The sequence below is a fragment of the Cynocephalus volans genome, chromosome 6 (assembly GCF_027409185.1).
Source record: "Cynocephalus volans isolate mCynVol1 chromosome 6, mCynVol1.pri, whole genome shotgun sequence".
NCBI lineage: Eukaryota > Metazoa > Chordata > Mammalia > Dermoptera > Cynocephalidae > Cynocephalus > Cynocephalus volans.
In genome coordinates, this window is record NC_084465.1 from 12817269 (window position 1) to 12833553 (window position 16285).

Consider the following 16285-nt stretch of genomic DNA (forward strand, 5'->3'; position numbering starts at 1 on the left):
ACTCTCATGTACTCTCCTTTTAAAGCCCTCAGAACCATGCCCCTGACCACCATTATTAATCAATTTTACTATGGCACGGTCCTACAATCTAATCACCTCTTCAAGGCCCCACCTTTCAATTATCATAATAGGATTTCCCACCATCAACAGCTATAGAGGGAATTAAGCTTCTAATATATGAACTTTGGGGGATACAATTCAATCAATCCACAGCATTAGGTGTACCAAAGAAGAATGTTACATGCTCAAATGTCTTTGAGACATTGTGGGTTTGGAGATAAACAGCTTAATTCTGGTCTTCACAAGATGTTTAAAAGTGGATATGTGTTACAGCTCCCAAATGGAATTGGTGATAGTGTGCAGTATTTTCAGAACGGATTTCACTGCAAAACACCTTTATTACAGCTTCATTTGGAACAACATACCACATACTTTGAAATTCACCAGTTCAAGAAAATGAGTGGAAGATAATTGGTGAGGGCAACAGGAGAGACTTTAAATACTGAAGAAAACCACATAACCTACAACTAGGAGTTCCTTCCTTCCCTGTGGAGTTATCCTGTGGAAATACTTATCAGTACTACTGAACTTTTGGGGACCATGGAATCCACTGAAAATTTGGTCAAATCTTAGGAATTTGTCCTCTGAAAATTGTTCCATGTCTGTATGTATGTGTGTATGTTTCTTTCTTTGGAAGTCCAAAATGTTCCAAGAGTTAATAATAATGACTCATTATTCTCTTACTATACATTTTTTGCAAACAACTTAAGTTTTTAAAATGTTTATTGTAGGGCCGAGCCTGTGGCGCACTCGGTAGAGTGCTGCGCTGGGAGCGCGGCGACGCTCCCGCCGCGGGTTCGGATCCTATATAGGAATGACCAGTGCACTCACTGGCTGAGTGCCGGTCACGAAAAAATGACAAAAAAAAAAAAAAAAAAAAAAAAAAAAAAAAAAATAAAATAAAATGTTTATTGTAAAAATATGTATTAATATAATAAAATCCAAAAGTACATAAAATAAAAAGTGATAACTCCCTCAGCTTACAGCCTCCTGCCTACTCCATCCCCTTTTCTCAGAGGTCACTTTTTGCAATTCATTTTCTATGGATATTTTTAGGGTTAAGATAAATGATACCCCAAAATACACATATAACTCTTTGGACTTCAAACTGAGAGCATCTGGGGAGTAGCAATTCGGGGATAGGGCTTTCTCTGTGTTTCGCTATCTACCTAAAGGCTGGATCATCCAGAAGAGATTCAATTGTTGTGAATCCCCTCCCCAGATATCTCATTAACTGGAAGAAATTGATGTATATTATAGGAAGGAAGACTAGTGCTGATGCTACACCCAGAACTCAGATGAACTTTATCCCAGGCTAGTATTGTCTTTCAGGCCCATTCTGCTCCCCTAAAAATGATATACTCTTAGCCTTCCTCTAAAATTGCCTACACCCCCCACTACCCTCTCCCCTGTGAAGAAGGCAGTTAAACTTGAACATCTGGCTCTTCTTTGTGTTTCACACTTTGTGTGACTCCTTTGCACTTGCACTATAATAAATTTGCATACTATATTGCTAAGGCAATTGTCAGAATCCTGCTGATGTAGCCAATTGTCAGGTTAGGGCTAGGGTCCCCAGACCCTCCAAACCTGTTGTACAGACTGGGTCACAGACCCTTCACATACAGGTCCATGAGCTAGGTAATTAGGAAAGATGCCAGCAGCCATTGGCAGAAGACACAAGCTCAGTCAGCTTCCTCAGCAGCAGCAGCAGTGGCCTCCCAAAAAGTCCTGGGGGTCCTGGCAGCAACAGCTTCCAGCAGCAGTAGCAGCCTCCCTGTGGTGCCCCCCACCCCTGCCCCTGACACCCCAGGGGCCAGGGGCCCTGTGTGTCAGAGCCACTCATCCTTTCTACTTATGTCTGACAACCCAGGACACCTGGGTGTGAGTCAGACAACCCAGGAACACCTGAGTGCACATGTGCAATCACATTAGACAATAACCAAGGAACACCTGGGCACATGTGTATACTTACATCAAATGCTCAGCAAAATTCTAAACATCTGAGGGACCCTGACCATTTATATTTCATTTTCCCTACATGTGCCTTTTCTCCTGTTTATCTATCATCAGTTTTATACATTCAAACTCTGGAACCTTCAGGAGGTGGAAGGAAAGATCCTTCTGCCACTACAAGATCCAAATACAATTAAAAATATAAGTGGAATTATTCTTTCAGCTGTATTTACAAAATTTACTCTGTTGTGCACATGACACATGAAGGTGTATTTATTTAGCTTATTCTTTTTAAATAACTTCTGGTATGATGTACCATAATTTTCTATTTTTCTATTTTCCCCCATCCTTTTCACAAATATTTATTGAACCTCTACTCTGGGTTAGACATACTCTTTGACTGGAGAATAGCAGAACTAAACAGACATGGTTCCTGCCCATAGGGAGCAAGCACTCTAGCAAGGGTGATAAATCATAAACAAGTAAATAAGTAAGATAAATACGGATTGTGATTATAGTCATGTAGGAAAACAAGCAATCCTAATGAGATAAAGAGTAAATGGGAGGAGGTAATCAGTTTTGTGCTGAGGCTTGATGGATGAGCCATCTGTGGGAAGAACTGGAGAAACAGCATTCTAGGCTATTGCAAACAATTTTAATGTGACCATTCAATAAATACTCATTGATTGATTACTCTTTACTAGCAGCTGTGCTAGAGTGTGAGCAGTCAATGGCGAACAATTAAATTTTGATCTTTGTTCTCTTGGAGCCTGCATTTTAGAGTAATTAAATAAACGTAAAAGCCCTCAACAGTGACTGGAACATAATAATTGCTCAATAAATTTAAACTTTTTTATTACTTAAAAAAAAATCGTTCTCCGTTTTGCAGGTAAACTTACCTCATCGTTCCAAGTCTGCTTATCTGAATACCAGCGATGTGTTTTTTTCCATTTGAACATCTTCTCTAATTTGCCCACGTATATACTCGATTATCAATTTACTAGCAGTTCTTTACGTTGCAGATATAGCAACCATTTGTGTTATATATGCAAATATTTGCCCTGTACCCCGGTTTGCTTTTAGTTTCACTAATGGCATCTCTAAACGTGGACTTTTGTAACTCATTGTAGCTGACACCAGTATATAAGCATTTAGGTTTCTCCCTTCCTTAGGTTTTCATTTCTTGTGGGATTCCCATGCATGTGTAAAAATCTGTATGCTTTTCTCCTATTAACCTGTCAAGTCAATGTAAAGTCTCAGGCCCAGCCGGAGACCCTAAGAGGGCAGAGGTGTGGTTTTCCTCCTCTAGGACTGAGGGGGAGAAGTGCCAGGTACAGTGAGATTTTTGCCTGTCCCAAGAACTTTTCTGGAGTTTAGGCTTGCTCAGTGTTGGAAACCGGTGCACGGCGACAGACAGGCGCCTCATTTGGGGAGTGCTGGAGCAGCTGCAAGCAGGCGGCTTCAAGCTTCTTCCCAACGGAAACATCCTTGATTGTTTCCAGAAAGCGAAGGAAGTAGAGACTTTAACAAAGGCGTGCTCAGGAAGGACACCTGCGGCAGGCAGGAGTTCAAAGAGAACGAGGACCTAGGACAAGGGCTGTGGAAAGCTCTGGGACTTTGCTCGGCTCGGAAGCCGGATGGAAGAGGGTGACGGGGGATTCGCCACTTGGTTTCGAGCACATGGAGGACTCCTTGTTGAGTAGAGTGAAAGGAACTCGGCAGAAACACCTCAGCTAGCTCCAGAGCAGAGCCAGCCTAGAGCAGGCTGCGCCGGAGCAAGGAGGACGGGGGACTGTCCGGGGAAAGGCCCCGGCTGGATCCCGCGGCCGCCGGTTCCCGGAAGAGGGCGGGGCCGCCTGGCGCCCCTGGACGTCAACCCCCGAGCGCGGCCCGCGCGCCGCCCGAGGCCCCGCAGCCGAGTGCCGAGTGGTCGATCGCCGTGACTCCCGCAACTTGCGCTCCCCTCGCGGTGGCTCCATCCGCTGTCGTGTAAGTGCGACTGCCGCTCGGCGCGCGGGATGGGGCGGGGAGCGGCGGGGAGGGGGCAGTCGTCCTCACTCCCGAGTCCCCGGATGGTGGCGGTCGCGCGCGCGCGCGCGCGCCCCTGGCCACCCGCGGGGCTTCCCGGCCTGGCCCCTCCGGCCGCCTGGGGTGGAGGACGCCGGGTGTGGCGGCTGGCTCCGGGGTCCGCCCCGAGCCCCGCCGCCCACACGAGTGCGACAGTCACATGCTCGGTGGGCTGGCGGGTGCGCGCGCTGTTCCGTTAGGTCTGAGAAATTCTAAGTTCGCCTTTTTTTTATTTCCTAATGCAGAGGCCCCTAATCCGCTATGGAGAGTGCTTTCACCCCGCTGGAGCCCCTGCTTCCCACGGGTACTGTATTCCTTTCCACGTTTTACGGTGTCATTGACTTGCTCCTCCCCAGAGGCGTGGAGAAGTTAAAAGGACGGTCCTGTCACTGAGAACGGTTTCCAGTGGGCGTTTCCCTCTGATTTCCTGCTCTCTGCTTCTACGCATATTCCTCAGCCTCTCGTGCCTCGACTTCCTCACCAGAAAAATGAGCATATATATTAGTCCTTGCTATATGGGGTCGTTATGAGGACCAGGGGACTTGATGTATTGTGTGTACTCCACCTGGAGCCTACCTGTAACGTTAGCTGTTAGACGTCTAACAACGCGCGAAGAAAGTCTCGAACGTACGAGAACGTTAGACACTAAAGACATAAAGGACAGTCATTGTTGCTTGTTCGTGATATTTTTAATCCATTCAAAGTGCCTGAGTTAACTCAATAAAAGATTATTAGTTAAGTGGTTACATAAATGTTTTAAAGGTATGACACTCATTTAAAGATTATTCTTTTAAATTTTCACATTATTAGACATAGTTTACGTAGAAACAGATGGAGTGTGCCTGGCTGGTTAGCTCAGTTGGCTACAGCCTGGTGTTACAAAACCGGGGTCAAGGGTGGGGATCCGCATACCAGCCAGCCGGATAAAAAAAAAAAAAACAAAAAATAGATGGAGTGAATGTTTTTATGAGGTAGACTAATTGCTAGTAGCATTCATTCTTGTGTAGTGAGTGACTTCTGTGTAATAATTTCGTAATGTTAAATATGCTTTTCTATTTACCAATCAATTTTTATTGTTAACGTTAGGTAGAACTTTTAGTTTGTCGATTTCATAAATTTAAACAAAGTATACTTTTAAAAATGTTACATTTGTTATTTGTAAAGACATAAATTCGTGGGTCTTGTTTAGGGTATTGAATTTGATTTTAACTTGTCAGTTATTCCATATTCTGGAAGTGGAGTGGTGGTGAAGCAATGAAAGGATTGCAGTAAAAATAATAGGTGAGGTTGATTTCTTACTCTCTAGAAATCTGCTATGCTGAGTTCTTTACCTTTATATGTTATTTTACAGGTGAATGAAAACAGAGACAGAACTAGAATCTGAACCCAGTAGTTTTTACTTGATTCAGAGGTTGAGTGTTTACTACTGTGTATAGCTCTTCCCAATTTAGGAGAACCACTGGCAAACACCAATATTTTGCAAATTAAATTTCATAGTTCTTAGTTATCTAATAGTAGCAGCACCAACAGCATTTCTAAGAGTAAATATTTGATTCAGGTGGCCTGTTGACGTTCAGGTGTGTTACTAAAACCTAAGAGCTTTACTGTCTGAAAATTTCTAATGGTTTCTAGGGTAAAAGAAGTGTAAGCATAGTTAAAAGAAGTAAAAAAGAGTGCATAGTAAAGATTGTACTGAGGAATTACAATCCCTGTGTTTAAATCCTAACTTTGCCACTTATTAGTTATCTGACCTTATCTTTTAATTTCTTCATCTGTAAAATATGAATACTTCCCAGGGCTATTGTGAGTCTAAATGAGTCAACACATGGAAAGCACCTCGCTTCATTGCTGTAAGCTGTTGTGTTCAGCAGTAAGTCTGAGGGGAAAACAAAAAAGCTGTTGGGTCTCAGAGTCAGTGCTGGAATGGAAATGGTTTGGAGTAATATTGGAGGAAAGACAGCTCTGCACCCTCTGTTTTTATTGGAGGCTTAGTGGAGAAGGCCTTGACTCCTTAAATCAGAAATTTGCAAGTTCCACACTGGAGCAAGGTCTGTAGGGAATCGGTGATGCCCTGCACAAAGTACAGATACACAGGGACAGAATCCAGTGCTTCTTGGGTGGTTCTCATAGTTTCTTCCTCTTGATCCTGTAAGTAAAGTTATGGAGAGATTCCTGTTTCATCTCTAGGTTTTGGCCTTGAAACAAGGGCCCTAGGCAGGTTTACACTGACTCTAGATTAAGAAGGGACTTCAAAAAGTTCATGGAAAATTTTGTATTATCTTTCAATTTTATTTTTCCATTAAGTTTTTGTAACTTTTTGAAGTCCCTTCTTATTTATAAGATATTTAAAGACAGCAGTTATTATGAAGGACCAGTTCAATGCCTGGCCTTTTATAGTAATTCAGTAAATGTTTGAGGTGAACTTCATTAGAGGGATTCTCTTCATCTAACAGACATTTAATACTTATCAGATAAGTAGTTTTCGTATTAATAATGTCTGGGATTTTAATTTGCTATGATTTATCTGTAATGCTTACTCAGATTTAGTCTAGCAGGTAGTCCAACAATAAAGCTGGATCTCTACAGATTAAGAAGCTGCGAGGAGAAGGTTTCTGGACCAAAATACTTGTCCCATGGGGTGTCACTAGCTCAGAGAAAGATGGTATTTAAAAAAAAAATTTTTTTTTTTTGTAACTGAAGTGTTCATTATTTAAAGAAAAGCAACCATCTATCTCAAAGAAAGTGAGCTGAGATGCTGGGTACCATTCAAGATTTATTAAAGGAAGAAAGTCTGCTGGGCTGTCCTCAAAGTGGCAGGCAGCCCGGGGCTGCCCTGAAAATGGGGGACAGCACCAGGTGTGGGAATGTTAGAGCTTATATTGGTATCTTGGTGCCAAGAGCTGGGTGCTGTAATTCCGGGGTGGGGATTGAGTTAGGTCATGGGGATGAAGAGTTCTGTGCATGCAGAAATGCCGAAAGTTTCATTTTCTCCAAAACCATGAGGCTTCTTGTAAGAGAGAATGGGGGAGGGGAGGGGAGGAGGTGGGCAGCGCCGTTTTGTACTTGGGCTTGCCGAAAATGGTGCTGGTTATGTTGCAGATCTATTACTATCCTAGTATGTGAAAGCTTCTATACTCCCTCTTCCAGTTGCTTATTCATAGTGAGGACCAATGTCCATTGGGTGCAGTAGTTTTTAATTTAGCACAGTTGCCCCTCACACTTTTAATCCCCCTGGACACTGAATATTGACATTTTAAATAAGGCTTTTACATCACTCTTGAATGGATCAGTGGAATAAAAAATATACCAATTTGGTAGGTAACATCATTCACTTAAAAAAATATGCTAATTTCTAAGAGTGAAAAATTTCATTTTATTTTTCCACATAATTTGATCTTCATTAATAAGTTTTATGCTAGTAAGTCTTTTATTGATCACTCTACATTTCTTTGCAAAAAGACTAGACATTTAAATTTTAAAAAGATTCCTGTGACTGTAATGCTTTTGGGAGTTATTTCTTCTGAATTGAATTACCATTATTGAAGTTTATTCTGAATTTTATTATTCTTTTAAATATTATTAGAGCACACTTGATCAAGTCAACATAATTATAATCCATATTTTTGTAATAACTAACATTTATATAACGCTGAGTGCTAGCCATAGTTCTAATGCTTCAACAGAGTAACAATAACATCTATAGAAAAGTTTTGGAACTTCTAGTTCTCAACCTGGTTTGAGTTTTAGCCATCCTCTTCACTAAGTATGTGACCTTTGGGCATGCCACTTAATTTCTTAAAGGCTTAGTTTCTTTGCCTATGTAAAATAAGAGTATATCAAAACATGAAATCCTTGGGCAAATTTAAGATAAAGTATAAAAAGCAAGTTTAAGGAGTAGAGTCCTATTCAAATGTAAAGTACTCTCATTTGAACTTTCCACTAGATAAATGTTAATGTACTGATTATTGAATTTTGGAAGCCCTGTACTCATTTTTCTAATTAATTTTCGAAGGAGTGTCAAAAGATCTAATTGGCTTTTATTAATGATTTGTGAATTGGAGCAGCATCCATTCTACAGAATAGAATGAGAGCTCCCATTGGGCGATTGCAGAACAATGGGTTTTGGGAACAAGGAAACAGAACAATAGGGAAAAAAACTGATTGGTTACCATCAGGTTACTTTTTTGGGTAAGGTTTAAAGCAGAGAGGATTTCCTTATTAGGCTGACTCAGCTAGATTGGAATAATCTGTTTTCAGGAAAAATTGGTCTGTTTGGGATCTGTCTGCTTCCTTAAGGTTTCAGTTTGATTATGCACAGTTTAGCCTGAGTGACTCCACTTTGGTTTGGTCTGGTCTGTTTGGGCCTAGTGTCGGGGAGCTCAGTCCAAAACAATGCCCTCCTGTAATTTCGTTTAACAGGAGATAGCTACTTACTTTAGTAAATGTGTTCAGTTAGGTGAAAGACTATTTAGGTAAGTCTAGCAGAACTACTCTCTTTGTTATCCAAATTCTGTACTTTTCTTTCATCTTCATTTAACTTTATTATTTATAGATGCCTGAAATTATTGATAGTGAACATACTTTTTTGATTCCTCATGGCGAAGTGGTAATGAATCTAGGAATATCTTGCTCAATATGGTATTAATGCTATGTCTTATATTTTTGGACAGTTACTTAATTTTGGTTGAAAATGCCTGATTGAATTCACAAAAGGCATAATGAAACCTGAGGACGGCTATTAGCTACTCCCAATTTATCAGTTGCCAATTTGGGAATCCCTGGGCAATGTATATGTAGAGTTCAGACTCCTTTGTAGTGGTAAATGCATACTGACCACCTACATGAGTTCTCTGCATTTTGCAGCAATAGACAGACCTCTTGAGAACACTTGGCGATAACTTTCATATGTACCACACATAGCCCTAATCTGTGAACTTCACACATAGCCCTAATCTGTGAACTTCCTTCTTTAGTCTCAGCATACTCATAGTATCAGTGACATAAGGATAGATTTGAGTCATGTGCGTTTAATTCATAAATTAAAGATAAAAAATGCTACAATAAATATTAACATGTTTATTGGTCATACCTCCCAACCAGTGAGCACACCTGTTAGAAATTTCTGATTTTTTTTTTCTGTCTGTACATCTGTGCTGTCTAATACAGTGGCCACTAGTTACGTGTGGCTGTCGATCACCTGAAATATGGCCAGTAACTGAGAAGCTGAATTTGGAGTTTAAGTCTAAAAACCAAAACTCTACTCAGCTATAGGAAAACTTTTGAGCATTTGGAACAATGTATCAGTTTGCTAGGGCATCTATACAGTACCACAGACTGGGTGACTTAAACAACAGAACTTTATTTTCTCACAATTCTGGAGGCTAGATGTCCAAGATCAAAGTGTCCACAGGTTTGGTGTCTCCCAAGGCCTCTCTCCTTGTTTTGCAGATGATTTCATTCATGCTGTGTCCTCACAAGGTGGCCCCTATGTCTGTTATCTGTGTCCTGATCTATTACTATAAGGACATGAATCTTATTGGATTAAGGCCCAACTATATGAACTGATTGTACTTTACCTATTAAAGTCCCTGTCTGCAAATACTGTCACGTTCTGATGTGCTGGGGATTAGGATCTCAACATATGAAATTATGGGGAGACAATTCAGCCGATAACAAATTGTATATGTCAATTTGCTTTTTCAGCTGTAAATTTAAAAAAATTGGCTTAGTCCATATTTCAGTATTCCCATGATTACCAAGTAAGGGAGTTTTTGAATGTTACTCCAATAGAAAATATTTGGTGTATGAATCAAAGAGTTAATTTTGGTCTTATTTAGTTGCTGGTTTATACTTATATATAAAATTTCTCTGTTCATTCAACACTTCCTTATTATGCGTTATAAGCCACACTCTGGTGATGCAGGAGGAAAATAAAACGGGTTGACAAACTGTTGGGAAAACAGAATAATCAGGCTCCCCTTGCCTCAGGGCCAGTTGGGGGTAGTTCTGCACATTCTCTGTAAACAAATTGTGTGCATGTGTGGGTGGAGTTAGTGTGCATGCACGGGGCTGTGAGTTGGCTGGCAACTGCATCAGGCGTAGGCTGCTCCGCAGGGCCATGCTTTTCAACCTGTGGCTTCCAAGGACCTGTTTGCCGGTTACCTAGCTCATAGACCTGCATGTGAGGGGTCTGGGGATCCAGCCTGTTGTGTGAAGGGTTTGTGCCCCAGTTTAGACAATGGGCTTGAGGGTTCTGTGAGCTCCAGACCCAGCCCTAGCCTGACAATTGGCCCAGTTGGCAGGATTATGAGCAAGTAAAATAGCTTGACACAAACCTTACTGAGAACTGTTGCACTCTCTTTGTCACCTCTCTGCCCCTGGGTGATGGAGACACAAGGATTACTCAAAGCCCATTTCTTCTGAGCAGTGAGAAACCCTGAAGGGGTTAATTTCCTGGAACCTTCAAGAGAAAGGCATTCCTCCTTGGGAAATTAACCCTGAACTGGGGTTCTGTCTCAGTATTTATTCTCCAGGCCAGAAAGTTACAGAAAAGGAATATAGGTGGAGTTATGGCTAAGTATAGTTTAACAATAGAGGCTGGTAACATCAGTGAAATAACAGTGACATTCCATAATGCAATTTGCAAAAGGTTAAGACGATCCACCAACAAAAGCTTATTCTTAGCAAATACTGTCTTTTCCTACAGCAGTTTCCTCAGTATTTTTACTTAACAATAAAACAACTTTAGGTTAACCTGCTCCAAGGGTGTCTGTCCTTGAGCCAACAATTTTGCTGTGTTACAATTCTTTATCTACAGCAGAGACTTTAGCCTGGGGAAAGTTTCCTTTTTTTCGCAAGCTTAACATTTCTATATGTAATTTTAAAAAGTTAGCCTATCCCTGAAACTACAGGGCTTTGGAAACTAGGCCCTGTGAAATACATTTGCTTTATAAATGTTAGTATACTCCACAAGAACGATTTCAGTACATAGAAGGCTGTGCAATACAAGATGATAGAAATGTAATTTCACAGGTAGTTTGAAATTTCCCAGTAGCCTCATTAAAAAGGTTAAAAACACTTATTTTAATTTTATAATCTAATATTCATACATTTAAGTTATTTTGACGTGATCAATATAAAAAATTATTAATGTTTACATTTTTGTACTAAATCTTCAAACTCCAGTGTACAGTTTACATTTCCAGCACATCCCAATTTATTTTATTTTTGTTTTATTTATTCATTTATTTTTGGCAGCTGGCCAGTATGGGACTCTGAACCCTTGACCTTGGTGTTATAACACTGCTTTCTATTGAGTGAGGTAACTGGCCAGCCCACATCTCAACTCACACGCTAAATTTTCATCAAACATACTTGGTTTATATTTAGTTTGTGATAATTTGTTAAATATTTTGTTCATATCAGCAAGGAGCAACTCATAGCCTCATAACTTTGGAATGAACTTTATAGACAGGGAAAAGAATATTCCTTTTCCAAGGAAAACTTTTGAAACAGGTATAAGACATAGAACTGGGACTAAAACCTGGGTTTCTGATTACGTATTTCCCTAATATCAACATAGCTTTTTTTGTTTACAGAAATATTTGTTTACAGAAATACAGTTTTGTTTTGTTTTTTTGTTACTGCTTTGAAACTTAGAAAACTTACAGGTTATTTATTTATTTATTTTTGGTTGGTTTGTTTTTAAAGAAACTTTCATCACTTTATGCTCAGGCAAAGAAATCTCCGGCTAAAGATAAGAATTGTGATATTTTTGTTATCAAGGGTTATCTGAGATAGTCTGAGACAAAGCTGTGGGTTTTAGAGTTTCAGTGGTTAATCCTCCTTATCCTCCTTCCCAATCAGAAATCCTTTTTAGGTAGTATTCAGGTCCTTGAACGCTTATGGGAAATTTACTGCTTTCACTGTTCATGTTTTCCTTGTTGAATAGCTCATAATTCTTCCTTTGTATACCTTTGAATTTTACTAAGACTTGCTGCCCTAACTACCCTTCACTTTGTGTGTTAGGGGTAGTTTAACTTTTCCCTGTATTTTATTTGATTTTTGTATTTGCCTTAATTTTTGTTGTACTTTTCATTAGTTTCATTTTACTTGATAGAATTTTTCATTCATCCTCATGAATGAAATGGTTAGTGGCCAAATTGTTTCTCTTGACTTAAGTAATATCTCATTAACTTTATAAGCCATCTTTTCCACATCATCTAGAGAATCAATTTCCTGTGCTTTAGTGGTATTTAGTCTCTGTGGCACTCCCCTCCCACCTTTCCATATTAGCATTTTAATAGCTACATGCTTTTAGAAACTAAAGCTTCTAAAATGAATTAAAAAATAATCCTAAATCTTAAAAAAAAAACTTACAAATTTGTACTTTGTAGCATTATTAGAAACAATGTATTCCTTTAGATGAAACAATTGAAAATATCAAGTGAACCTGTGGGGACAGTTTTAATATTCGCAATGTTAACATGTTACAGCTTGATCACACCAAAAAAAAAAAAAAAAAAAAAAATCCGCCATTAACACCAGATGTCTTGAGATTTTCTAGGAAAATGAGGTGTGTTTGTGCTTCCCATCAAATGAATTTTATCATTTTTTTTTCTTAGTTAAATCCATTAGGAAGAATTATTCTTTATAGGTGGCGAACAGATGCTCAAACAAATGGATTTCATTCTGAGACTGTTCCTGTATCTTTATCACACCATTGTCTTTGAAGGTATTCATTTTTCATAGTGGAATAGTTACTTTTGTTTTTATGACTTACAGTGAATTTAAGCTTTTGATTTACTCTTAGCTTATGTGTTGTGTGTTGGCCCAGTTGCTGCTGAAAACCCTTTTTCTTTTTTCAAAGTAGGAAGACTGGTCTTGCAGTTTCTTCCCAATCTAAGTACAAAAATGCTGTGAGTAGTAAATTCTATGGATGCGTAGGAGACCTTAGAAATCCTTGCTGTTCCCTTGCTGTATGTGTTTGTTAGTGTGCTCCTGAGATGGCTATCTGGCTTTGTGCTTGAATATGTTCGGGTAGCTTAGTCTTTTTGAGAAAACATATAACATTGTTGGACAGACAACTGATTATTAAAAAAGGGTACTTAAAATAAATGTTCATTTAAAATAAGCTGAAGTTTCCCTTTAGTTCTTGTATTTTCTAACTGAAATAGTGTAGAAGACCTTTACTTGCTTTCTACTTAGCTGCCCCTCAAATATTGAAAAACCTTAACCAGGTTATTTTTTCTTCTTTTTTTTTTCTGGGCTAAATATCATAGTCATTTGTTGAGCGTTTAGTTGAGTGCCTTCCTGCCTGTACCAGGAACTGTTGTAGGCATTGGAAGACATATCAACACTTTTTCTTACCCTTCACGCTTTCCAGATTCGCTATCCCAGTTCAGGCATCCGTAATCTACTGGAAAACTTCCTTTTTGAGATTGCTTACTGGGCCCTGCTTTTCATTTATTTTAGATTGTGGCATCTGCAGGATATTGAGAGACTAGAAAAAACAAAAACAAAAACAAAACCAGACCCAGGAAAATGGATCTTTGCATACCCTTGTTTACATTTCTTTGTATGGTGCTCTTGCTATTCAAATTGAAGTCCCCAGGCCAGTGGTATTGACATGCTTAGGTTACTTGCAGGAAGTGCAGGCTCTCAGGCCGCACCTCAGACTGACTGAATAAAAATATGCATTTTAACAAGACCTCAGGTCAGTCTTCTCCTTAAAATTTGAAAAGCACTAGCCTAAGAGACATATCAGGTTCCTTTTAAAAATAGTTAAAACAAAACAAAACAAAAAACCCTCCATCACATTTAATGGTAATATTTATCATTACCCAGAACTTCTTTTAAGCTTGTAGTGCCCACTGGTTTTCTTTTGACCTTTATTGTTGTTTGTAGAAATGCATAGTGTGATAATGCATTCAAGGCACAGCTGCAGAGTATGGTTCATCTGCGTATGACATGATGACATCTTTCTGTGCACCAGCAACATCTGAGGTGCACGTCCCCTTTGTAGGCACTTGGTGTGCTTTCCAAAATGTCTCCATGTAATTGTGATAATCTATCAATATAATTGGTTGCATATAACTCAAGGCTTTTTCATACATAATTTTGTTTTGGCATTGTATTGAGTTATCTAAAATTTTCCTGTGTAAACATTGGCCAAGAAATATTATCTTTTGAGGTACATACATTCTAAAAGTTTGGTTATTAAAATCAGGAGAATTTCTCTGGGAAAATATTAACCAGAGAGGTGTTCTGCAAGTTATGCCTCTGTAGGCATTTAAATTCATGAGTGTTCCTTTACAAATGAGACATCTGTGACTGAGCACATTCTTCCAGATTTGGTTTAAAGCCGAAGAAAGTCCCACTGTCACATTTCTTCTGGTTGATACCATTGTATTAAATAAATCCATGGTTTTAATTTTGGGGAATGATAGTTGGAGATTTCTGAAGTTTGAAGTCAATAAAGCTTTCTCTGACCTCACTTTTTTTTTTTCCTTTGTGACTCTGGAGTCTGAAGTGGTTTCTATAAGTCAGAAAGCAGATCAAAGCCATCTGAAAATGGAATCAAAATTGCCTCTGTGAAAAATACGTTAGTTGTAATTGATTCACCTCTGTAGAGGAAACATACTCATAGTTTTTTAGGCTGCGTAACATTTTATGCATTGAGCCAACACTGAGTGCTTACTGTGCATGTGGCATCATACTAAATCCATGCAATGCAAATACATGGTCCAAGCCTTCAGAGATTGTAGTAGCCTACAGAGATTGTAGCCTACTAGACACAATAGATAAGCAAGTCAGAAATTAGAGTACAGTGTGATAAGTTACATCACAGGGGAAGCCCTGGATCAAATCAAAAGGATTTGGGGTTTTGTTGAAAGTTTCTGGAAAGAAGAAATATTTAAGCTGGTACATCTACTTGTTTTTAATTTTCTTATTTTTGCTTTTGTAATTAACACTGTGAGATATTTGTATGTCTTAATCCACATCTGATTTTATGCTGATACTGTATTTCTGGGAGTGGAATTACAGAGCCAAAGATATGAGCTTCTGGGGTTTCTAGTATATGTTACTAGTTGGCTTTCCAGAAAGGTTGTACCAGGTTGTATGTCCAGTAGCAGAATATTAGAGTGTCCCTCTCAATATGCCCTTGCTGGCAATGGGTACTCTGCAACTCTAGATGGAAATAGTCATCGATTGTAGCTGCACCTCCTTCCCTACTCCCACCTCATATGATTTTTTGCTTTATTCTTATAACAATAGTATAAGCTGGGAAAATTGTCCAAGACGTGAAAATGAGCAAAAGAGATTAGTAGGTATTCTTTCAGTGGAATGCTGGGCTTGTCTAGTGGACCCTGAAATGACTATATACAGCGTGTACACCTTTTACTTTCTTTTGATTAGGCTATTTTGCAACTCTTTAGAGGCAGGTGTTAACTAATAGTCATGCAAATAATTCTTATCCATAATAATGCAAATGAGTTTTGTCCAGTGAGGATACAATTGATTTCTACCTTGAGGAAGACATGTCCCCAGATACTACATTTCATTGCCCTGTCGTACAGATTACTAAAGTTTCTGTTTATGGTACTCTAAGTATCTCAGTTATTTTTTCATGGTGCCACTAGGAGCAAAGAAATACCTAACAGTTCCTTTTATTAAATAATTAGTTCCAAACAACATAGCAGTAATTTGTACAGTGTTCCTGTTAGTTCACTGAGGGACCTTTAGTTCCTTGGTTTAGGAACCCTTTTTGTAACAGATTTACCATTTTTGCATCTATTAGCAAATTGATCTTAGTAATACTGTTTGCATACACACACACACATGCACAGAGACACACACACATTCAAATTTTTACTAATACCCGCACTAATGAGATGAATATCATCTTTGGCATGTGTTCATTTTATATTTGCATGAAAGTCATGGTTTCAAACTTTTTGAAAATTATGCTTTAGTACCAGTTAAATTCTGCATATTTTGCTATCAATTTAAAAAGTGAGTAAATAGGTCATTTTAAATTTCTTTGAACTCAGCTTCCTTATCCGTAAATCATCTATCACAGGCTGTGAGAATTAAGATGCATCTGTAAAAACATGGCACAGAGCCTTTCATGGCAATGTGCAAAGTTGGCAGGGATGCACATACTTCATGCTAGTTGATGCAATTGTTGAATAGTATTCATTGG

The 16285-nt window shown here is 39.0% G+C and overlaps 1 protein-coding gene across 13 annotated transcripts in view; it reads left to right on the plus strand.

Annotated features, from left to right (window-relative positions):
• Positions 1-3790: 3790 nt before the first annotated feature.
• Positions 3791-16285, plus strand: part of TPK1 (thiamin pyrophosphokinase 1) — a 355873-nt gene continuing 343378 nt past the window's right edge. For 8 of the 13 annotated variants that reach the window (XM_063099241.1, XM_063099246.1, XM_063099239.1 and 5 more), the window contains exon 1: positions 4123-4384. In XM_063099241.1, the coding sequence (XP_062955311.1) occupies positions 4342-4384 (43 nt within the window). In that variant the 5' untranslated portion in view covers positions 4123-4341. Of the gene's footprint in view, positions 4003-4122; positions 4385-4762; positions 4843-16285 lie in introns of those variants that run through there. The other 5 variants (XM_063099236.1, XM_063099243.1, XM_063099234.1 and 2 more) reach the window with 4 other exon arrangements.